Below are 23,352 nucleotides of genomic sequence, written 5' to 3' on the forward strand. Positions count from 1 at the left end.
GCATTAGAAAAGGTTCAGAAAAGGGCAACTAAAATGATTAGGGGTTTGGAATGAGTCCCATATGAGGAGAGATTAAAGAGGCTAGGACTTTTCAGCTTGGAAAAGAGGAGACTAAGGGGGGATATGATAGCGGCATATAAAATCATGAGTGGTGTGGAGAAAGCGAATAAGGAAAAGTTATTTACTTGTTCCCATAATATAAGAACTAGGGGCCACCAAATGAAATTAGTGGGCAGCAGGTTTAAAACACATAAAAGGAAATTCTTCTTCACACAGTGCAAGTCAACCTGTGAAACTCCTTCCCTTTGGAAGTTTTGAGGCTAGAACTGTAACAGGGTTTAAAAGAGAACTGGATAAATTCATGGAGGTTAAGTCCATTAATGGCTATTAGCCAGGATGGGTAAAGAATGGTGTCCCTAGCCTCTGTTTGTCAGAGCGTGAAGATGGATGGCAGGAGAGAGATCACTTGATCATTACCTGTTAGGTTCACTCCATCTGTGGCACCTGGCATTGGCCACTGTCGGCAGACAGGATACTGGGCTGGATGGACCTTTGATCTGACCCAGTATGACCATTCTTATGTTCTTATGTGGTTAGATGTTGTCTAAGCGTCTCCTTCTCCCCTTCAGGAACATTGAAGCTCATGGAGGGGGCGGATAAGCTGCTGTGGTCTGTGCAGGTCGATCACCAGCTCTTTGCTCTGGAAAAACTGGATGTTACCGTGAGTGTAAATGTGAACAGAGCAAAGACCAGAGCTGAGAGAGGGTGACTGGGGGTGGAGACACTGAAAAGCCTCTTTGCCACCTCCCGCACAGAAGAGAGAGCAGGGCATCCTGGGATTGTCCCATGTTCACATAGAAAGCCCAAGAAAATGGAGCCTGTACCACATGCACTGTAGTCACTCAGCTAAGGAGCTGGGCTCTGACCCAGAGGGCCCAGTATTACACTGTATAGTCTTTCCTCTTCCTTCCTTGCTGCCTGTCCTGTTCTCTGAGTTGAATGATTTTGCTCCTTCTTGTTAGGCAGAATAAGGAATGGGATGGAGAATAATATTATAATGCCAGTGTATCAATCAGTGGTGTAGTCTGCTGTGGATATTGTGTGCAATACTTTTCACCCCATCTCCAGGAGGAGGGTGCAGAACTAGAGGGGGTTCAGAGAAAGGTGATGAGAGCAATCAAGGGCCTGGGGAAACTCTCCTGTGAAGACAGGTTTAAAAGATTGAGATTGTTACCTTGGCAGATAAGAGGGGACATGCTGAAAGTATGTAAAATAATGAATGGCCTAGAGAACGTAGATCTGTTGTGTCTGTCTCATAACACAACAGGGGGGACATTCTATTAAATTAAAATATGGGAAATTCCAAACTGAGAAAAGGAAGCACTTTTTTCACACCATGAGTAATTAGACGGTGGAACTCACTGGCACATGAAGTTGTTCAAGCCAAGAACTTAACAGAATTCCAAAAGCAATTGGACATTTATGTGGCTCTCAAGAGCATCCAGAGTTATAATTAATGATGCCACACATTTGGAAGGAATATTAAACCTTGTGCCTCAGGGCTTAAAGTGTTAGACACCAGAATAAGACCTGTATGGGGCAGGTTTCCTCCAGCATTCTTGCACCTTCTCCTGCAGCACCTGGTGCTAGCTATTGTTAGAGTCGGGACACTGGGCTAGATGGATCTTGGGTCTGATGCAGTATAGTAATTCCTATGTTCCTGTTCTTTGGAAACCCTCAAAAGCCTGACTCTTCCTCCACAGCAGGAGGTTCAGACTGAGATGCTTGTAGGCGAATAAGGCAGCTGGGAAGTGTTTGAAGCTCTTGTGGGGGAAGGAGGAGGAAGCAGTCACTAGTAGGGGGTCAGGATGCTTGTCAAGGATTGCGGTGGGGAGAATGAGGGGTTGAGAGCACACAGGACGGGGGAGGAAGTGACTGGTGCCATCTATAGTTTATATTGTAGGGTAGACTGAACCTAGAGAGGCCACTGGTGCCAGGAGAGCCCAGATGCCTTTTCCCTAAGAACAGATTATCGGTATCCCTTATCAGGAGGCTATCCAGCTGTGTGCTGGGATGCTGCATTAAACACAGGTTATATCAGAGGGGAGGAATGGATGCTGCTTGCTGTGGGTTGCTGGGATTCCTGTGTATCTCTCTAGATGGCTGACGCTTGTGCTAATCAAAGCTCTCCCCACTCCCCCTACCTGTCCGACTCCGGCAGGGCAACGGGCACGAGGAGGTGGTTGCCTGCGCCTGGGATGGCCAGACGTACATCATCGACCACAATCGGACTGTGGCCAGATTCCAAGTGGACGAGAATGTTAGCGCGTTCTGTGCCGGTGAGTGGCCTGCTGGCGCCTGCATCTGAGACGCGCAGGCCTGGCTGTGACCTGAGCTGCTGACTGCGCTCCATGAACTATGTCACTGCTGCGCTGGGAGAGGCAGAAGCCCCTTGATTCTGTATCCTGCCCTGCTGGGTGGGTGACTGTGTGGGGAGCCCAGCTGATCTCTTCTTCATATTGCTCCGGGGAAGAGGCCTGGTGAGAGGGAGGGATGCTAGGAGATCCATCCCTGAAGAAGCACAGGTTTCCTGCCGCCCTGTGCCACTTTTACCTCTTGCTGACCCCCCATGGGTGCTGTGCCCCTGCAGTCTACTGGTGAGGCCCTGTCCCATTAGGGTTTTTTCATTGGTTTTCTCTGTTCTCCCCCAAAAGGCACGTCTGCCCACAGCTGAATTGCTCAGGCACTTGCTGCACAGCCAGCCTCCTCCTGCCACCATGTGACTAAGGGTCCATCAGGGAAATTCTGCACACCAGAGTCCATGTCTCTCAGTGCAGTGCAGCTCACCACTGCACTAGCTGGTAGCCAGAGACTTTCTACCCCATCTTAGATCAGTAGCACAGTTGGGCACAGAGGAGAGAGTTAGGCTACTCCATTGTGTTTGCCTTACCCCATCCTGTGCCTTCTGATCTCCCATGGCCTCCCCCTTACTTGTCTGCCCAAGTTACCTCTTCATTTCCTCTGCTCTTCACTAACTGCTGGTGGCTCCCTCCCTGGCTTTTCCCAGGCCTCTATGCATGCAAAGGAGGCCACAACAGCCCCTGCCTGGTTTACGTCAGTTTCAACCAGAAGATCTACATCTACTGGGATGTGCAGCTGGAGAGAATGGAATCCACCAACCTGCTGAAGATACTAGAGACCAACCCAGAATACAGGGACCTTCTGCAGCAGCTGGGCGTGGGTGAGCATTGCACAGTCTACAGACGTGCAGCGAGAAGGGGGATGGGACGATGGGATAATGGGAGGATCTGTACGTGGTGGTAATAGCTGGGGCTCCTAGGTACCTTACTGGGGCTAAAACGCTTCTCACTGGTGGTAATACTGCTCTTTCTCTGCCTCACTCACAGAGGGAGATGATGTCTCAGCTGTCAAAGATCTGATTCACAAGACCCTGTACTTCCCAGAAAAGCAGCCACAGAACAGCCCTTGCCAACATCGGGGCCCTGCTGGAGCAGACTCCTCCAGTCACCCTACCAGTGCCCAAGACTTGTGTACGTAATAGCACCTCTTCTCACAGTAGTGACCCTTCTTTAGGTGTTGGCTACAGTCAGTCATTCATGTTGCACCAAGCTCAGTCTGTATCCGGGATCAATGAGATCCTTCCCTCCTTGTCAGTCTAGGCTTCCAGCAAGCTAGCAGCAGCAGACAAGCCACTGTGTTAGAATTAGCCTTCAGGTCAGGGCTGAGGTAAGGTGAGCGCTCGGATGCTGGTTTTATCATTGAGGGGTGGTGAGTTCGTTGCCCCTTTAGTTGAAGCAATGAGGGTCCAGTTCCTTCTGTTCTCTGGGGTGCCACCATTAGAATTAAACTCTCAGCAGCCATGTTCTCTGCTGGTCAAAGAGTTGTGCTTGTGAAGGGAAAACAGAGAGCAGCAAACTTGAGTCTAGTCTTGGTACGTTATTTGTGCAGTCCCTGTGGAGCTGATCCCCTGAGTTCCTAGCAGCTTATGAATGGGGGATTCGCTGGGGGTAGAGAGGGCTTTTTGATTGTTCTGGATTTTTTATCACATGTCCATATGCCTGAATCACTAAATAGACCTGCAGCATTACCCCTGCTTCAGTTCTGACACTCCCCTTGATCCTAGGCCTCCTCTCACAGCAGCAGCTTCCATTCACACGCACAGCTGATTTGTTTCCCATGGTACTAATAACAGGGAGGTGTGCGGCTGATGCCTGAGGAAAACTAGGCAGCTCCAGCAACAGTGCTGGCAAAAGGAACCCAAACTGCTAGGAATGCAATCAGGAGAAAGTTGAACCCTCATTCTGGTTGGTCACATAAAGACTGTGGGCCAAGCTCATCCCTGGGATGACTGTTTATACAGAGCAGTCAAGAACTGGACAATAAATCAAATCCATTCTTTGTTCTCTGAGGATGACCAGCCTTGCAACCAGCCACTGCGCCTTGCACATCTTTAGCAGCTGCAATAGTACTACTCAGCCTTCCACCACTGGCCCCCTGGGACAGCTAGAAAGAGCATCGTTTTGCTTTCCAGCCCTGCACATGTGTAATAGCTAGGAGGAGCAGGCTCTCCACTTTCTGCCACGGCAAAGCTTGGGGGCATGCCACTCCAGGTCCAGCACTGCACATGGGGAAAGGTGGCACTGCAACTTCTGCAGGCGCTGCTCTGCTCTCTCCAGCCCTTGTACATCTCTAACTGCTTTGCCTCCTTCCGTCCTGCGCCAGTCTCAACTCATTAAGACGAGACCAGCAGGCAAACCTGCTGCTCTGCATCCATTATCATCTCTCATCCATGCAATGTTTTATTTAACATGCATAATGGATGGAGCTTTCCTCCCACGCCCCACCACAGAGAGATTTGGATCTGACTCAGAGCAAATATAATTAATTCAATGATAGCCCTCAGGAAATGATAACATGTAAGGATCCCACAAGCTGTTGGGTTCCTGCTGTGCCATGTTCTGAAGAACACCCTTGAGTACCTCAGCAGGGAGACTGAATTCCCCACTCATTTCAGGAGAGTGGAAATGCCTACCTGCTGGGGTAGAAGCCTAGGGTTGGAACAGACAGACTTGGGTGGGGGTGCGGTGTGGAGCATCTGATTATTAGACAATAAACCTTAGCTCCTATGAGTACGTTCTGTCCATAGACCTCAAAGTGTTTTAGAAAGGAAGGTTCTCCTCATTTCTCAGATATGGAAATTGAGGCACATAGGGGTAAAGTCTCCTGCCCCGGGCCACACCAAGGAGTCGGTGACAGAACTGGGAACAGAAGTAAGTTTTCCTAATTCCCAAATCTTGTGCCTTCTCCACCAGACTCTGCTACATGGCTACAGAGAAAAAGGGTTTTCTCTCCCCCATGTAACCGGTACAGGGGACAGCATTATGGGTATAATTTTCAAAAGTGCTTAAGGCCCAGAAATCAGTGGGGGTTATGTCCCTGAATACCTTGTAAGGGTCTGGGCCTAAGTGACTTAAGAACTCAAGTCCCATTGATTTTTGAAAATATTGCAGTCTATAGACAGGGAAGGTTTGGGGTTTTGCGGCACAAACTGAAATCAGGGCTGTAGGGCTTAGAATCATCTGTTGGGAAGAATCAACTGGTCTATGGGAGGCATCTGGTAAGGGGCTGAAGCCTTGGGGATTGTTATCCAAGGGTATGTCTTCACTAGAACATGCCCTAGAACGCAATACTGAGCAGGACTTTGCAGGTGCTGTAAACAGGGACCGGCCATGTTTCACACCATGCCAGCTGGTGATGGCGTAGTGGGAACCACTCCTCAGGGCTGTGTTTTTAACTTTCTGTCAGTTTCTAGCGGATATGAGACCCCACAAGGTTATAAAACATGCCATAGTTTAGCACCCTCATGCTACCTCCAGGTTCCCAGCCTGTTATGGTCTCCAGCCCCAGCACAGTCAGGCCTTGCAGAAGACTCAATGATCATTATTTCCAGCACAGCCAAAACTCGGCACTCCCAGCATGGCTTCTGAGGCTGAGCATTGAACAGTAGTATAATTTCATCTCTGTAAAAGTGGTGGAGAAAGCTCCTGCCACAGATGTTGGTCTGATCTAGGGTTGCCAACTGTCTAATCACACAAACCCAAACACGCTTGCCCTGCCCCTTCCCCAAGGCTCCGCCCCTGCCCTGCCCTTTCGAGGCGCTATCCTGCTCACTCCATCCCCCCTCCCTCCATTGCTCACTCTCCCCCACTCTCACTCACTTTCGCCGGGCTGGGGTGGGGGGGAGGGGGTGTGGGCTCTGGGCTGGGGCCGAGGGGTTCAGCGTGTGGGAGGGGGCTCTGGGCTGAGCCTGGGGTAGGGGGTTGGAGTGCAGATGGGGGGTGCAGGGAAGCAGGCTCTGGGAGGGAGTTTGGGTGCAGGAGGGGGCTCTGGGCTGCGGTAGAGGGCTGGGGTGCAGGAGGGGGTGTGAGGTGCAGGCTCCACCCAGGAGGCGCTTACCTCTGGCAACTCCTGGTCGGTGGGGCTAAGGCAGGTTCCCTGCCTGCCCTGGCCCCGTGCCACTCGCAGGGCAGGCAGGGAGTCTGCTTTAGCCCTGCTGCGCCACTGGACTTTCAGCCCCTAAAATGTCCCGGTGTGGCTTCAATAGCCTCTGGGAGATAGGGCGTGATTCCGGGAGACTCCTGCTGAAACCGGGAGGATTGGCAACCCTAGTCTGATCCCAGGGAACGTTCACCCAAGTCCCTGGAGTTGAATAAAGTGGCAAAAATAGCTACATTCCCCACAAGCAGCCAGAGGAGCTCTGAAGGAGCCTATGCTGTTACAGAGGGGGAGGAAGGTTCTGCTGTATGTGTCAGATATTTTCTCCCTAGCTGTGCCTGTATGGTTTCAATTTGTTGTATTTTCAAACCAGTGAAAGTGGCATTGAGAGAGACTCCAATGGAGCTGGGCTCTGCTAAGCAGATTTTCTACATAGGCTTCCTCAGTGCATCTCTGCCAATGCACCTCTTTCCTGACTTGTGGCACCCCCTGCTATGTTACTCCAGAGTATGGAAGGCCAATCCTACAGGACTCTGATGATTTTGTGATGTGGGCACATAGCCACTTGTGACAGAAATGAGCCCCCTCCCTGCATTTGGCATGCAATTACACACAGAAATATACATACTTCCAGTTCCACACATGCTCTTTTGCAGGGGCATCCTTACCCATATGCAAACTATGCAGCTGTGTAGGGCACCAGGAAATTTGGGGCACCAAATTGTGCCAAATTTCCTCGTGCCCTATGCAGCTGCGTGCTGCTCCAGCAGCCAGCCCGATCCCCCAGCCGGCTGAGCTGGACAGGAAAGCTGCTCCCGCCCCGTGTCCACTCCACCCCTTCCCCATAGCCCCTGCCCTTGCCCCGCCTCTTCCTGCCCCTGCTCCACCCCACCCCCACTCCACCCCTTCCCCTGAGCTATGCCCCAGGGGACTGCAGCAGGGGTTGGGAGCACCTTGCACTCAACGGGCAGCGGGAAGTGGAGCAACCCGGACCCAACCCTCTCCACTGGCTCGTGCTGAGGGGTGGTTTTCCCCCTGCCCCCCAAGCCTGCTCCTGTCCCCCACAGATCTTGAGCACAGCCTGCCCCCCACCCCCACCCCCCACCAGAGGCCTGGGGCTAGCCCCGCCGCAGGGGGCTGCATAGGTCACCACAATGTCTAGGGATGGCCCTGCTCTTGTGCTCATGTAACGCTTCTTGTGTGGGTGCGTTCTCACACACGCACCCCCCCAACATAGAGCAGTCATGAAAAGACTGTTCTACACAGATATAGCCCTGTTTCTGCATGGCCACAGCTTGGTGCCGCTTATCAAGCTCTGGTCCCTGCATATCCCACTTTGGTGGGCAGGAGTTGCTAGCAGAAACATGTCCCAGCTCTGATTACATCTCATTCTCCTGATGGGGCCCCAGTCACCAAAGGGTTCCCACAGCTGGCTACCAGGAACACTCCATTTGCCAACGCCAGGGTCAGGCTGGCAGAGCTTCCAACTGCTCTGAGCCCAGGCTGTGGTAGGGCGGTCAGCGGGCTATTGTAAAGCATTCCCAGCCACCTGCCTGCAGAGCAGCTGTTTGCAGAGCCGGGTCAATAACAACAGAGAATGACTTGGTTCTGGCTGCCCGCTTGAAGCAGAAATCTTTATTATCAACAGAGGAGACAAGGGAGCACAAATGACTGCATTGATACCATGGATGCAGCATGTTCATACAAAACACAGCCACTGCCACACAGGTCAAACTGTTGCCAAGGAAGAGAGCCAAGTGTAGCTGCTGTGGGACAGGAAACTGAGTAAGGCAGGGAGAGGCTCATGCAGAGAGATGACCCTTTGATGGGGACCTGCTTCCAAGCAGACTGGGCAACATGTACCCAAATGAATGCCGTGATGGGCAAGTGCGAGCCATTCAGCATGACGCTCTGACCTGGGACCCCCCCTCTCCCCCTGATGAGCTTGGTCGAGAGGTCACATGGGTACAAGCACTTGAGCACCTGCTGCGGAGGACTGCATTGTCCAAAAGACAGGGAGGGCCTCATTTACAAACACAGTGCTGTAAAGCTGGTGGTCTACTTCTTAAGCAAAAAGAGTTTTCATCCAAAAATGGTCCCAATCTAAAATTTTCATGCAAAATTGTCCATTTCACAGTTTATCTATCTGTTTTCCATTTCTTTTGATGTTTTTATCATTTTTTCCCTTTTACCCTCTCTCATTGTCTTTTCAGTCATTTTCAAAAATCAATCCCCCCCCCAAAAAAAAGTGGGGGGAGAAAGAGATATGCAGGGGGAAGGAAAAACTTAAAAACTGAAGAACAAAAATATCAAAAAATTTTGGAGGGTGAAATTGTTTTTCCATTTTTTCAACCAACTCTAGATTGTTCCTGGCACTCAAAGCCTGTGGACGCTCCTGTTTACTCCCTTCTTTCCCCTGTTCCCATTACAGGCACAGGAGGATAGGCAAGGATAAGAACTCCTTGTACAAAACAGGAGCATTGTCTCCTGCTGAGAGAACCAGGGCAGTCTTATATTGCCTTTGTACCAAGAGACACCTTCTCCCTCTCTTCATGTCCCAACCCAGCAATTGATGGTGGCAGCCCCACATGAGTCTAACTGCCATAACTTCCACTAAAGTGGGGCTCTACGATGAAAAGTGACTGACCATGGCCCCTTCTTCCCAGGGTACATTCAAGTCATGGTTGCTGCTCGGACCCCTTTTTGGCCCCTGTTCGCCCTGCAGAGCGAACATAGCTGAGAGAGGGAGTGGGATTCTATTCCGGCCTTGCTAAGTTATGATCAGTGACATCTGTGCAAATCCACTGGTGGCACTCGGACTCCACTGTGTCACCGAGGGCAGAATCTTTATCACAGGTGATGACAGAGGAGAAAGAACGAGCCGAGCTTGACTTAGATCCCAGGGCAGTTTGCAGGGCTGACCCAGATCCCTGAAGGAATATAGGCTCCTAACTTACACTGAAATCAACAGAAGTTAGGATCTGGACCTTACCGACCCCAGTTCATGGTGCTCAGTTTACAAACAAAAAGATATTTTGTTCCTGAGAGATGATAAACATGGATGCCCATGACGCTGCTTTTAACAATTTTCAGAGCCCAAATGACCTTTAATACTTCTAGATGCTTCCCAGCTGAACACCATCGAGGCTGCAAGTCTGTACCAGCAACTGAGAGCCCACTAGCTCCTTGAGCAACGGGGGGTTAAACAGCACCCCCGTGGTACGTGTGTGCGTAACCAAATGTCTGGCATTTAGAGATGCTGTAGCCTTCTGAGTGCTGGCTGGGATCGGTGGCTGGCTTGATTTCCAATACTTTCAGAGCCCTGTGGGGCACAACCCAGGACCGTGATGAGCAGCGTTTAGGCTGGGTGCATGAAAGCACTTTCTAGGAACAGATTTTGGCTCCCGTTCAGAATGATACATTTCTGTGTATAAGAGTCGCATCTGCAGTGACACTGACTTGGCTCCGTTTAGCCCCCGTACTTCAGGGCATGATCTGATCACTAATGGAGGTCAGGAAAGACGCTCCCCCGGTGGTATAATAGTGCACAATTGTGTGCAGTAGGGGGATGTCGTGCCTTATTCTGAAGCATTATTTCGGAGCCCGTGTTGGAGGCAGGAGACCACACTAGATGGCCAATGCTCTGGTCAGGTAATCATAGAGTTTAAGGCCAGAAGAGACCACTAGATCACCTAGTCAATAAGTGGACCGTGGGCCAAATCCAGACTGCCAGGTGCTTTTGAACAGACCGCAAAATCTTTTTATTATTATTTATTGTTATTATTTTCTCTGGATCTTGACTATATTTTGACCAAGAAATTTGGACCTTGACAAAAAATAATTGACTGCCCCCCAAGTCTAGTCTGACTTGCTGTACCTCACAGACCACCAGCACCCACACACTAAACCCACCAACTGAAATGAGACCAAAATATTACAGCCCACAGGAGACTAGACTATAATGTGCCAGAGGCAGAGAAAAGAAGGGACCAAGTGCACCAGTGCCCAAGCCTCCTGCAATGGCAGGGAAATGAGTAAGTGAGATATACCCTGATAATCTTGGCAAGCAACCTGCACCCACACATTGCAGAGGAAGGCAAATCCCCCTGTCCCATAAGCTACCTGCCAATCTGACCTGGGGGGATTGGTTAGACCCTGAGCATGTGAGCAAGACCCAGCCAGCCAAGCCCCTGAGAGAGAGAATGCTCGGTGCCACTTCAGAGCCCCTGGCCCACCCTGCCAAGGGTCCCATCTCCAGCCGTGGCCATCCCTCATGTTTCAGAGGAAAGAGATAAAAAAACCTCCCAGAATACACTGGGGGGAAAAGATTGCTTCCTGACCCCTTTAGGTGATCGGCTGAAGCCCTGAAGCATGCGCTTTAGGAACACAGGACATAAACCAGAAGTGAGCTGTGGGGCTGCTTAGCTGTGCCCACCGCCCCAAAACAAGCACCCCCACCATACAATCGCACTCATAAATTCATCTTGCTCTCTCTTGAAACTAATGCATTTGTCCCCCCCACCCCCACACAACTCCAATTGGGAGGCTGTTCCAGAACCTCACCCCTCTGATGGGTAGAAACCTTCTTCTCATTTCCAGCCTGAATTTGTTCATGGCCAGTTTATAGCCATTTGTTCTTGTGCTAGCATTGTCCTTTAGCTTAGCGCTTCACCCTCCCTAGTAGTGACCCCCTTAATGTATTTATAGTTCATAGTAAAATCCTGCTTCAAATATTAATTCTTGATTGGTTTTCCTGTCCAGTGGAAGAGGCCTTTAGTCTTTGGTGCCTTTCAGGAAAACATGGATGACTAAGCACTGGCAATGGCTTGAAGAGAAAAAAACATTTGTGAATGCACGTGAGCCTTTTCCAGAGTTAAACTAGTATTAAGCCATCATCAGCGTTGCCAACCCTAAGCGCTCCAACATCATACGTCAGGCCCCGGAAAATCATGGGATTGGCTTGAAACGCATGAGATTTGACCAGGAATCTCTTTGGGCTTCTTTTTATTTGTCACCTGGTTTTTGAAACTTTAGTTTTTGAGTTACTGCACCATGAAACTGACTTTTTTTAAAAAAAAATCAAGCTGAGGTTCTCATGTAATCAAATGATTCCAGGAGCTGGGGCTTGAAGAAGAACACCAAACCTTATGGTGAAATGGTGAAAGTTGGCAACGCTGCCTCGTTTGATGCTGTCATGGGAGGGCGGAGTCCAGCAGGGGAGAAGGGCAGAGGTTCCATTTCTGATGCAAAGGAAAGGAGGCATTGAGAGCTCGGGTCACACCATGATTCAGTTCCCAATGAAGTGGGGGAGCAAAGGAAGGGGCAGAAGGGATCCCAACCCATTGTATTCAGGCCTGCAGCTCTCGCTGCTTGTATTGCTGCTGCCCTTTCTGAGTTGGGGCTGGGTCAGGGTTTGGCAATCTAGACTGTGCTGGGGGGAAATGCTGCAGTAGTTATCTACAGAAAGGTCCACAATGTTCAGGGAGAAGGTAAATGCCAGAGGGCACAGTACTGAGTGACCTAGAGGAAATACCAGACATTTACCTGACACAGTAGGGAGGAGAGTGGAAGAGCATGTCTGCTGCCATGATGCTGATTACAAATTGGGGATTAGAGTCCCCCACGCACTGATGTAGGAATCAAGCAGAAACACCCTCAACACAATTGGCATGGAGGCCGCATGCAAGCACGTGAACATGTATGATTACTAAGGGAGGAGGAGAGGAGAGGCCAGAAAGGCAAAGGCACAAAATCAGGGAATACTAGCAAAGGAAACAAGAAACCATCATTATAATATTTATGTGGGAAGCAAGAAGATGGCAGAAAAGGGCAGGTCTGCTGCTTACCGATGTGGGGGAGAACAAACAAGCCAAAGGCAGCAGTTGAAATGGTTCATTATGGAAAGGAAGGGATTACAGAACAGCAAGATAACCTAAATGTATTCACAGCCATAGGGCCTGGTGAAATTCACCCCACCGAGCAATCGGAATTAGCAGAAGTATCAGAACTGAAGAAATGTGAAGCCAGTGGAAGGGCAGAGAAGGAGCAAAGGATGCTTTGAAGGAGAGCAAAGGAGGGGGATTCCCAGGACTTACAGATGAGTAAATTTATCTGCAATACTTGGTATATTGCTCAAACAGCTAACAGAGCATCCAACTATTGAACACCTCCACAAAAATAAGTAATAAATAATAGGCAAAGTAAATTTGTCAAAGAAAAATCATGCCAATTTACCATGGGACCCAATCCTACTGCCATTAAAATCAGTGCAAAGCTTCCCATTGACTTCAGTCTGAGCTAGAGAGAGCTCTTAGGTTTTGTTAGTTTCATGAAATAAACTTAATGGATAAAGGAAATGCAGTGGACATAATAGCTATTGATTTCAACAGCTTATTTGATACATTTCCACAAGCCATCCTCTGAGTGAAACCTGAGAGTTGTGGACTAGATGAGTTGTTACAGAATGGGATTTAAAAATGAATAACACATTTAACAAATTGTATTCATTCAAGAGTCAATGTCAAATTTGAAGGAGGTTCCAATACCAGTCAGTATTGTCATTAAAGATTCAGATGCACAAACAATACAGATCCAGGAGGGACTGCAGAGGGATAGGATCATAATACAGGACAATCATGACACATATGAGACAAGGCCTTTAAATCATTGGTATTACTCAAGAAAGACATGTAAAGTGCTTCACATAGGAAGGAATCATCAGATGCACAATTGTAAAAACAATGAACTAGGCAGCCATGCCACAGAAAAAGAGAGAAGGATATAATGGGTGATGAACTGAATAAGAGTCAACAGTACAACACTGCCATTAAGAGGAGCACAAGCCATTCTGAGTCGCATTGACAGGAGTATTATATGTAAAATTAGCAGGGTAATTATTCCACTCTTCTTAGCACTGGTTAAGCCTCAGAGTCCTGCATCCAGTTTAGGGCAACCCTTTTACCAAAAAAAAGACAGATAAATAAATTGGAGTGCTCAAATGAGCACAGGAGAAACAATAAAATGTTTGACAAGTGAGACCCACAAAGAGACCCAATTAGGTCCAGGGAAAAGATGGCAGAGAGGGGACGTCAGAACCATCTACAAGTGGATGAAGGGATGTTATGAAGAGGGCTGGCATCAATTATTCTCATTAGTCGCTGAGGAGGCAAGATGTAACTGGGCACAAATTGTAGAACAGAAAATTTTAGTTAAAGATTAGAAACAAAAATTAACCAATACATCCATTTGGGAAAGGTGTGAGCTGCCCAGAATGGTGGCGGTGTGTCTGTCTCTTGAGACTACATAGTCATCTATCAGCGATGCTTTTAGGGTAATGAAATCAGGCCCACATGTATGGAGAAGAAATGACTAAGTGACCCACCAAAGGTCCTGTCCATCCCAGATGAGTTCGTAACTCTGTGACCTGAGCTGATACTGGGAATGGGTCAGGTTCTTTGCTTTCATGCAGGAGATGTAGAGTCAATGGGGTATGGAAGTCCAGTGGTTGAAGTTGATGGTGTCTCTGTGTCAAATCGCCAGGGTCCAGGCTGGAGGAGGAGAGTGGATGGCAGGTGTAGGCCTGGAGTTCATGTGGTATCTAAGTTGAATCCCTGGAGCTCAGAGTGAAGAAGCAGAGTTGATGGGTGTGTAAATCTGGTGACTGGAGCTCATGGCTGGTGGGGTGTCAGCCCAGTTACTACAGTTAACGGGGAGAAACTAGCACTTGAGCTCATACAATACGGAGTCTAGTAGCTAAGGCTGGCCTGGCCAGGCCTGGCGCCTATGTATGCTCAAACACTGCCAGAGTGTTTCAGCTCAGCATTTCCTAGAAGTCTTCCTGCTTTGAATGAAAACTCTCAAAATGCAGTGACTGCAATTTAAGCTGCTTCCAGTAAAATCCTTCCAATCTGCTCGGAGCCAGTGCAGGGTAATGAAATCCAGCTCTCCAGAGGACAGGGAGGATTGGCCACAGGGCCCTTCCCATTCAGCAGGGGATTGAGAGGCCCCTCCTGTCCAGGGAGATCTGTGGCCAAAAGGGAAGGGAAACTTTTAAAACAATCTTCAGAGGCTTTAGAAGAAGCCATCATCTCTCTGCAGGTGGAACCCCTGGAGACTGCTCGCAGTGACACTACCTATGTTATCAATACATGGCAGTGTAAAAAGAAGTCACTAAAAGGGCAGAAGCAGAAACCAGCGAGAGAACTGGGACACAGAGAGAAATGAGAACAAATATCCACTCAGCACATGGGGACAAGCAGGAGGGTCCATTGCAGGGAGGAAGAACTCTCCATACAAGAGGCCAGCTTGCATCAACAACAGCGGGACAGCACCTGGCTCCTGTTTACCTCCTCACTCCCCCATGGACGCCTCAGCGCAGGACTCAGCAAGGTCCAGGTGTGTCAGCCCCAGCTGCTGGTTTCCCTGGTAAGCCACAGAGTCTCCTCCCTGTGGATGTGGGGAGCCGGCCCATCACTGCCCATGCTCATCAGAGGCATGTAAGAAAGGCAGCTCTTCACTCAGGGCTTTCAGCCTCAGGACTCCTTCCTCCAAGTCAATGCAGCACTAATGGGGGCAGACAAGAGCAGGTTACCCATAGTACGTATCAGTCACAAGGTATCAGCAGGGTACGTGGGCTGCATGGCGTCTATTACCATGGAGAAGCTGGAGCGCATCTAGTAATCAGCACCCCCCTCTTCCCTCCCTCTCGCGAAGCCAGATTTTGGACAGCACCCTCCCATCAAATTCACAGCTGCTCTTCCTAAAGAAGCTCCCTACCCTCGGCCTTCTCTTCCTTCCATCCCCCTAACACATCTGCACCTCTTCTTCTGAATATACCTCCATTGTTCCTTCCCATCCCTCGCTGTCGCTCCCTCCCACTCCCCAGCAAGGCCCTGCTCAGGTGGTTGTCTCTCACCTTGTTCAGCACAGCCGCCTTATTCGCACATTGTATACATGGCCCTTCTTAGGGTGGCCAAGGGCATCATGCCCTCCTCTATCACCTTCCATTGGTTTTGAATCCAACTCCAACCTGGCTGCCTAACTTCCAAATCACCCTCCGCTCCCAGCCCCCTGCCTTCATTCCCTCTGCTCTGCCACTGGGTTCCTCTCCCATCCCTCCACATGGCCACCAGGGTACACTGACTGTTTTACCTCCACCTACCCACCCTGTGCACCTGGTTCTGTCTCTTCCCCTCCCTCCAGTTCATGGAGTCATTCAGCTCTCAGCCTAACACCAGCCCACTCATTGAGTGACACTCAGTGCCCTTCCCCATTGCTTTCCCTTCCCTCATTGCTCCCTGCTTCCTTCCTCCATTTTCCCACTTACCTTTCTACGCTCCCATTCCTGCCTCTTCCCAGCCCCATCTTTTCCCCCCAATGGAATGGTCACCCCCATTTACCTGCCTCCTCCATCTTTGCTGCCTCCTCCTTGCCAATTTACAAGGCCTTCGCAGGCCTTCTTAGCATGGTTATCATTTGGGTTTCTTTCTGCTTGCCCCCACCCTGGCCTCTCCTTCGGTAGTTCTCCCTGTTCTGCCTGCAGGACAGGGGCTCTTCCAGCCCCAGAAAGCATTCTTTCTCCTCTGGAGCATTTCTCTGATGTTTTCAGTAAGGGGGGCTGTGTATGTAGGTGTTTAATGGTTCCTTGCTGAAGAGAGCTCGCCAGCAAAGCGAGACAGGGGGCTTTCTCTTCAAGCTGTGCCAGGATCTAAATTGCAGGCTGTGTTTCTGGGTCATTTAGTGATCAGCACCCACCGGAAGGGAACGGCCGGCATAGATGCTCTTTGTTCCTGGGTTCTGGTCCCTACTCTGGGGGGAGACAAAACCCCTGAGAGAGATTTCCCAGCTGAGCCCCCCTCCACAGAACAATTCCAAGTCTATGCACTCCGTGCATGGACAGGCCCATCCTCCTGCATGATGGAGACTGGAGGGGCTCTTCAAGATCCAGCAAAGACACTCTGAGGAAGGGGTTACTTCTGAGAGATGAAATCTCTTCTCCCCATTTCCGCTAGCAGAGTGTTTCCCCTGCTCCCTGGAAAGACACATCAGGAGTGGGAGATACTGTAGGTCTCCCAATAGGGCTGCACAGGCCTCTAGCCACTGCCTCATCCAATAAGGTTTCCAAATGACTGGAAAGGGGTTCAATTCTCATGAGACTCATACCAGCTAAGAGCGTGCTGTAGTCAGAGATCAGGAGGCGGGTTTGGCCATCAGCATCGCATGCTTCCTGTAGCCCCAGCTTGGGGTCTCGTCGAGACGTCCCACCACACCTACATTACGTTCAGATGCAAGGAGAGGGAACCCATTCCTTACCTTGAGAGACAGCAGAGTCTGGAGGCCGAGACAGAACTCCACCATGTCATCATCTGGGGAAACAGAGAGGAAGTGGGTCAGGCTCAGGCACAGGTGTTTTCTGACTGTCTCCCTTATGCAGCACTTGAGTGACTGCCTTGTACCCATGGCTGGAACTTGCTATAAGTTATCGAAACTCTGGCACATATGGGGTCAGCATGCTAGGCACAGCAGAGTGTGGCCACTCCATCTTCCCAGATGCCTAAACGCTGTCCTTTCCACAGCTGCAGCCTGCAGGGGTTAAGTGCTACTCTAACTGCCTGTGCTCCTACAGACAACCAGCCATCAGAGAGGCCAGAGGAGCAGTCCGACTCTCCCACACGGAGAGGAGACAGAACCAAGGGTGAGGAGAACTAGAGAGGAGAAGGGGACGAGAATAAAGTGAGCTGGGGTCAGGAGAGGGAGAGAAACCAGAAAAGAGGGAAGAATGGGTGTGGCAGGGGTATAGTGAGGCGAGCAAGAGACAACAGAGGAGCATGAACAGGAAGGGGACTGGGAGTAAATCAGCGGGCTGAGGAGAAGAGAACAGAGAGAGGCAACGGGAGAAATCAGGGATGGATGAGAAGACAAATAAAATGGGGGAGAAGGGACGGAAAGAAGAATCAATCTGTTATTTTTGTTGTATGCAGAGGTTCACATACCTGGAAAAAATGCAGCCTCCCTTCCACCCCCTCCAATGCCTATTAAATGGGCTTCATTCCCTACAGCTCCTCCCAACAAGATCCTGCCTCTGGACACTGGCGGGGGCTCCCAGACTCCTCTACAATACATTTCTGCAGCCGGGGACAATGATACAGAGACATCCATGGTCCCTAGAAGGAATGGATCTCCAGGTTTCAGCTGGCCAGACTCATTCCATCCAGTTGGGGGCAGTAACACACATGCTTTCTTTTAGTCCCCCCTGCCCCCTGGGAATTGGACACGGAGCAGGACAAACTAATCAATCTGGGCACTTTTAGGAGACAAAGCGAAATGGCCCACGATGGGGCTGCGGCCTGACAGGACATCATCTCCACTGCCCTTCAGCCAGTGCCCCCATTTGCCAGAGCCTCCTTGTGGAGGGGGATACAGCAAGATCAAAGTCTCTGCATTGTACACGGGACTGTGCCTTGGCCCAGCCCCGTGGGTCATGTGACCTTCCCCCCAACCCCTGCTCCTAGATGATCCATTTAGGTGTGCTCAGCAAGGAAGGAAGGAAGGAAGGAAGAAGAGATCTGGAAAGGGGGAGGAAGCTCTGCTGTGCTCACCCACGACCAGCGCTGAGCACGCCACTCTCTCCTGGCCAAGCTGCACCTCCACACACTCCACCTGGCCAACGACACTAGGGACAGGAAGGGAGAGATCCCCATTGCCAGCATCGGACACTTCCTCCAGCCTGTGAGACACAAGGGATGTTACTGCCTGAAATGAGCATGAGGGGAAGAACAATGGGAGCTCCAACTAGTTACGGGCACTTCACAGTCTCTTTGGAACTGGCCTGCAAGAGAGGGGATCTCACTCGTATAATGGGGATGTCAGAAGCCAGATTCTCCAGGGGTAACCCACAGGCACTATGGGGCTGGGTTCCACTGAGCAGGTGCAAAGCATCAGCTGGTCATCTTGGGATATGCAGTATCCACAGCCAAATTGTTACCCCTCTGCCAATGCCCCTAAGTCCTGCCCCGCAGCCCCCTTGCTATTCCAGTCCTGGGCTCCCCACACTCTAAGCAGTTGGGTGTGAATGCAGGGGTTCCCGATGTGAATGGGATTTGGGGTATGAACTGCAAGTGGTAATTTCAGATTCAGAGTGAGCACAGGTTTTAATGCCCAATTCCTTGTTTTCTATGCCACTCCCCATCTCTTCTGCACCAGGCTCTTACCCCAGCCGTTTCAGACAGCTCATGGAAATGAGGTTTTGCTGGCAGCCAGTGTTAACAGCAGCTCTCAATACCTGACCTTGGCACTAGAAGAAACATAAAGGCAGGTTAATTAATACAGGCTTAAACTGACACAAACCTTACAAAAACCCCTGGCAATAGTGTGAAAATCCCTAAAAATTAGTGACAAAAGAACATCAGAAGGTTTGGGGTTCAGATAAGCATCCACAAGTTGGGGTGCTCCTGGGAACCCATGGAGGCCCCAGCAAGACTCTGTGAACCCCATTCCACCAGCATCTTCCTCTATTTGTCTTCTTATGAGAAGCCCAGTAACCTGCCACCCCCTTCCCTTCTGGCATCTTTAGGGAAGGATGGGTCTGCTTCCATCTCACTATAGCATCATCCCTTGTTTCACTCTCCCTTCTGCCTACCCACTGAGCCCCTGCCACATTGTCTTGCATTCTCTTGCCACAAACTGTACTCTTGTTTGCTATCCCCCTGGAGTGAATTCTCTCTCTTCCCTCCAGCTAAAGTTCCTGCGAGTACTGGGAGAGGGTCACGGGGAAGAGACAGACTACCCTACCCTGGAACCACTGCAGCATTCAGGAATTAGAAGGGGACAGACTCTTTCCCTGCTGTACCTCCTCTCCCTTTCGCACTCAGCCAGGGAGCACAGGGGAGCAATCACCATTTGCCTCCTGCTCACTCCTCCCCACAGCCCATGGTAGCATTGCTTTCTAACCTTGCGGCAGTAGCAGTTCTCAGTACTTGGGAGGGGATTGTAAAACCCAGGGTTGCCAGGAGCTGTGTGAATTGACACTGGAATCAATAGGAAACATGATCAGAGAAAAATGGGACAGAATTACAGAACATGGTGAAGGAAAAGTCATATTAGCTCCATCCAGTCCATCCATCTTGCCCCCAGCCAGTGCAGGCCTGTTTCAAGAGCCTACTCTCCAAGGCCTTGTCCAGGACTCATTTTAAATGAGCCAAGTGATGAAATTTCCCCCCTTTCCCTTAGGAAGACTCTTCTATAGACCAACACATCTTGCTGTCATGAAAATTTCCCATATATTTTGCCTGTGTGTTAATTTTCTTCATTTCACTGTGTGAGCTAGTGCTGTGGGCTAGCTGGAGGCAACAGCAATCCTCCCAGAGCTCCCCTTAGGGACAGCTCTGTACTACCTCCAGTGCAGGATTGCCTAGTCTAACCCTGAGTACGACACTGGTAGCGATCTACTGCTCTGTGCCAAGGGAGCTAATGGAGAGAAAAGGGTTAATGAAAGGGGGAGTTCATAATTTCTCGATTTCTAAAGATCAGAGGGGTAGCCGTGTTAGTCTGTATCCACAAAAACAACGAGGAGTCTGGTGGCCCCTTAAAGACTAACAGATTTATTATAAATCTTATAAGAAGTGGTTTTTTTACCCATGAAAGCTTATGCCCAAATAAATCTGTTAATCTTTAAGGTGCCTCCCGATTTCTAAACCAACTCTTTCCAAGCTTGTTATAGAGATTAATCCTCCCGGAGGGCTAACTCAAATATGAGATTTCATTTTGAAAACAAATGGCCGGTGAGTTGTGAGAGAGAGAGAGAGGAGAAAATAGGCTGTGAGGGAAAAATACAAGCAGCTAAAATGGGGTCATAAAATAAACAGCAGTCCGAGACTTAAAAGTATTAGTGATGAACTCGAAACAATGTGTGCACAGAGAAGACCAGAACTACTGAAACTGGAAACCTCCAGCCTATCTCAATGAGTAGCTCCCCTTCTAAACATCCAGGTATGTTTGAAGTAAATCAGTCCAGGGAGTTTCACAGTTACAAAGGCTTAAATCTGGCACATTCTCCACTATAATCCCCAGGTTCAATAATAAACACACGCAGTCCTTACAGAGCACTTTTCACCTTCAGAATGATTTACAAACATTAGCTAATTAATCATAACACTCAGCACTTCATAAATATGAACTATTTCTCACAATGCCCCGGGGAGGCAGACAATTTAAGTGACTGGACCCAGGTCATAGAGGGTGTCAGTGCCAAGATAGATTTCAGGGAATCCTGACTCCCAGCATGATGCTTACCCTACCAAACGGTGCATCCCTCCCGTTGTGCTAAGCAGTCATTTGGATGCTAGTCAGGAAAACACGGGTGTCCTGCGAGGGAATGGGGTTGGAAGGTGCTGAATGGAGAACATGAACCTCTATATTCCAAGCCCAGCAGCAACATGCCTGGAATGTAAAACAAGGCAGAGAAACCAGCCCCAGAAGAGGCCCAAAGCACTGAGTCTATCAACCAGTACACGCTAGCACAGAAGTATCCCTCCCATTCCAGCTCCGTGGCAAATGAACAGTCCTATCTCATGCTGCTGAGCAGCCGGGCCTGTTCTCTTCTTGTGATGAATTTTTGCATGAAAGGACTGAGAGACCCAGCCAAGCTGCTGCCTATTCAGAGCACAAACCTACTCAGCTGTACTCCATTCATGCTCACCTCCTGCCTCTTTGTACACAATGGACATGGGCACATGGAGTAGGATGTTAAAGCCTCACAGAATGAAGCTAAAAGCCCTCCTGAGGCTGACAGGGCTGCTTCCCTGGAAGCTACTGCTGCCAATTACTTCATACAGGTCCCAGACCTTCCAACCCTCTGAGGTTAAGCACCAGAATGTGCCCAGTAGAGGAGCCCACTCTCCAGTGTGCTCATTCCCTCTCCCATGGCCCCCCTCGGATCGTGGCAGCATCTGCCTATGGCAAAAACTAGTGCCCTAAACTTAAGGCAGCTGGAAAGAGAACAGGTGCCACAAGGACTCCTCATTGTTTTTACTGAAATGGAAAGAGCCAACCATCTGTCCCTGCTGTGAACGCTCACAGAACTGGACTGTACCCAGAAGGCCAAGTTCTGACCCAACCGCATCCAAATTTCTCTCTTTTTTCCTTTAGAATGCTGAAAAGCTGTCTCGGCCACAGAATGCTCACTGAATGGGGTGTTCATGAAACACTGACACACACACCCCAGGACCGGGGGGACGTTATGTTAGGGAAAGAAATGGGATAAAGCATGAAGTGAAAGGGTGTGTTCCAAAGGCATCTGCCTTCACATATATTATACCAAACTGTAGCACAGGGGAGGTGCTGAATCCTGCCTCCTGACTGGCTAGTAGGGTGCAGTGCTATCTTTATGATGTGTCATGTATACTACAATAGAGACCAATGACTGTGAAGATTGCAATGGGCTGGCAGCATTTGGCTGAAACATTCCATCCCATTAATAGGTGTTGATGCTGCTGGGAAAGGCTTAAATAGGTTCTGCTGACTAACTGAGGCAGGTAGCTCATTGCTCCATCCAGATAAAAGGGAAATGGGTGTGGCTCTCTAGGAACAGAGGATCTAGGGTGTGGGCTGAGCCATCCTGAAAGAGGAACCCTAGGAGCAGCCAAACCTCAGAAGGAGGCTTGAGCTGCACTTTGTGTAATGTTATGATTAATTGCTTTATTAATAAAACCAAACTCCAGGAAGGGGTGAGCTTTTGCCATTACACACGGGATGGACTTTGTTTTAGAGTGTGGTGGAAAGGCAGTTTCTTAGAAAGTTAACTATTCACTAATATCCACCAGATCAGTGATGTTTTGAAGGACTGGACTGTTTCCTAACTGTCTCATGAACTCATTATAAGCCAGAGGATAATTCCTGCCCTAGAGGAACCCCTAATGATAACACAGTCTGGGTGAAAGAGCAGATGAAGACTACGAGCAGACCCGGGTTTCAGGCCTTCCTCATAGTCATTCAGAACACCCGGTTGAAAAGAGACCCTGGCAGCTCCAATCAGCACTGTTGAGTGGGCCATTAAAAGTCCAGTTGATGCAGGCTGGAAGGCTCCCTACCTGGCTCCATGTAGCTCCCGGGAAGCAGCTGGCATGTCTCTACGGCTCCTAGGCTAACGGATGGCCATGGGGACTCCACAGGCTGCCCCACCCCGAGCGCAGGCTCCGCAGCTCCCATCGACTGGGAACTGCAGACAATGGGAGCTGCGAGGGCGGTGCCTGCCGGTGGAGGCAATGCACAAAGCCCCCTGGCCCCTCCACCCAGGAGCTGGAGGGACATGCCAACCATTTCCGGGAGCCACCTGAGATAAGTGCCGCCTGGAGCCCGCACTCCAATCCCCTGCCCCAGCCCTGAGCCCCCTCCCTCACCCACTCCCTCCCAGAGTCCGCACCCCCTCCTACACCCCAGCCCCCTGCCCCAGCCCGGAGCCCCCTCCTGGACCCCAAACTCCTCATCCAGCCCCACCCCAGAGCTCGCACCCCCAGCCGGAGCCCTCACCCCCTCCTGCAATCTGAACCCCTCAGCCCCAGCCCGGAGACCCCTCCTGCACCCCAAACCCCTCAGCCCCAGCTCCACCCCTCAGCCCCAGCTCCACCCCGCAGCTTGCACCCCCAGCCGGAGCCCTTACCCTTTCCCGCACCCACCCCCTTCCCCAAGCCTGGTAAAATGAGTGAGTGAGGATGGAGGAGAGCGAGCGATGGAAGGAGGGGGGGATGGAGTGAGTGGGGGTGGGGCCTCAGCGCACTGGGCGAGGCAAGGGTGTTCGGTTTTCTGCAATTACAAAGTTGGCAACCCTATTCAGAATTACTA

At 50.2% G+C, this 23,352-nt stretch overlaps 2 protein-coding genes across 7 annotated transcripts in view; one reads left to right on the forward strand and one right to left on the reverse strand.

The window, feature by feature from the left end:
* Window positions 1–23,230, forward strand: part of ITFG2 (integrin alpha FG-GAP repeat containing 2) — a 41,794-nt gene extending 18,564 nt beyond the window's left edge. For all 4 annotated transcript variants that reach the window (XM_073314019.2, XM_078849079.1, XM_078849084.1 and 1 more), the window contains exons 9-13: window positions 630–721; window positions 2,222–2,339; window positions 3,068–3,241; window positions 3,408–3,551; window positions 12,465–23,230. In XM_073314019.2, the coding sequence (XP_073170120.1) occupies window positions 630–721; window positions 2,222–2,339; window positions 3,068–3,241; window positions 3,408–3,551; window positions 12,465–12,577 (641 nt within the window). In that variant the 3' untranslated portion in view covers window positions 12,578–23,230. The remainder of the gene's footprint in view (window positions 1–629; window positions 722–2,221; window positions 2,340–3,067; window positions 3,242–3,407; window positions 3,552–12,464) is intronic.
* The window catches only part of NRIP2 (nuclear receptor interacting protein 2), a 30,846-nt gene continuing 15,616 nt past the window's right edge, over window positions 8,123–23,352 (reverse strand). For 2 of the 3 annotated variants that reach the window (XM_073314233.2, XM_073314215.1), the window contains 3 exons: window positions 18,726–18,808; window positions 18,114–18,241; window positions 15,091–16,880 (listed from right to left, as the gene is read on the reverse strand). In XM_073314233.2, coding sequence (XP_073170334.1) covers window positions 16,705–16,880; window positions 18,114–18,241; window positions 18,726–18,808 — 387 coding nt within the window. In that variant the 3' untranslated portion in view covers window positions 15,091–16,704. The other variant, XM_073314223.2, reaches the window with a different exon arrangement.

Source organism: Lepidochelys kempii, chromosome 1 (genome assembly GCF_965140285.1).
Source record: "Lepidochelys kempii isolate rLepKem1 chromosome 1, rLepKem1.hap1, whole genome shotgun sequence".
In the NCBI taxonomy this organism is placed as follows: domain Eukaryota; kingdom Metazoa; phylum Chordata; order Testudines; family Cheloniidae; genus Lepidochelys; species Lepidochelys kempii.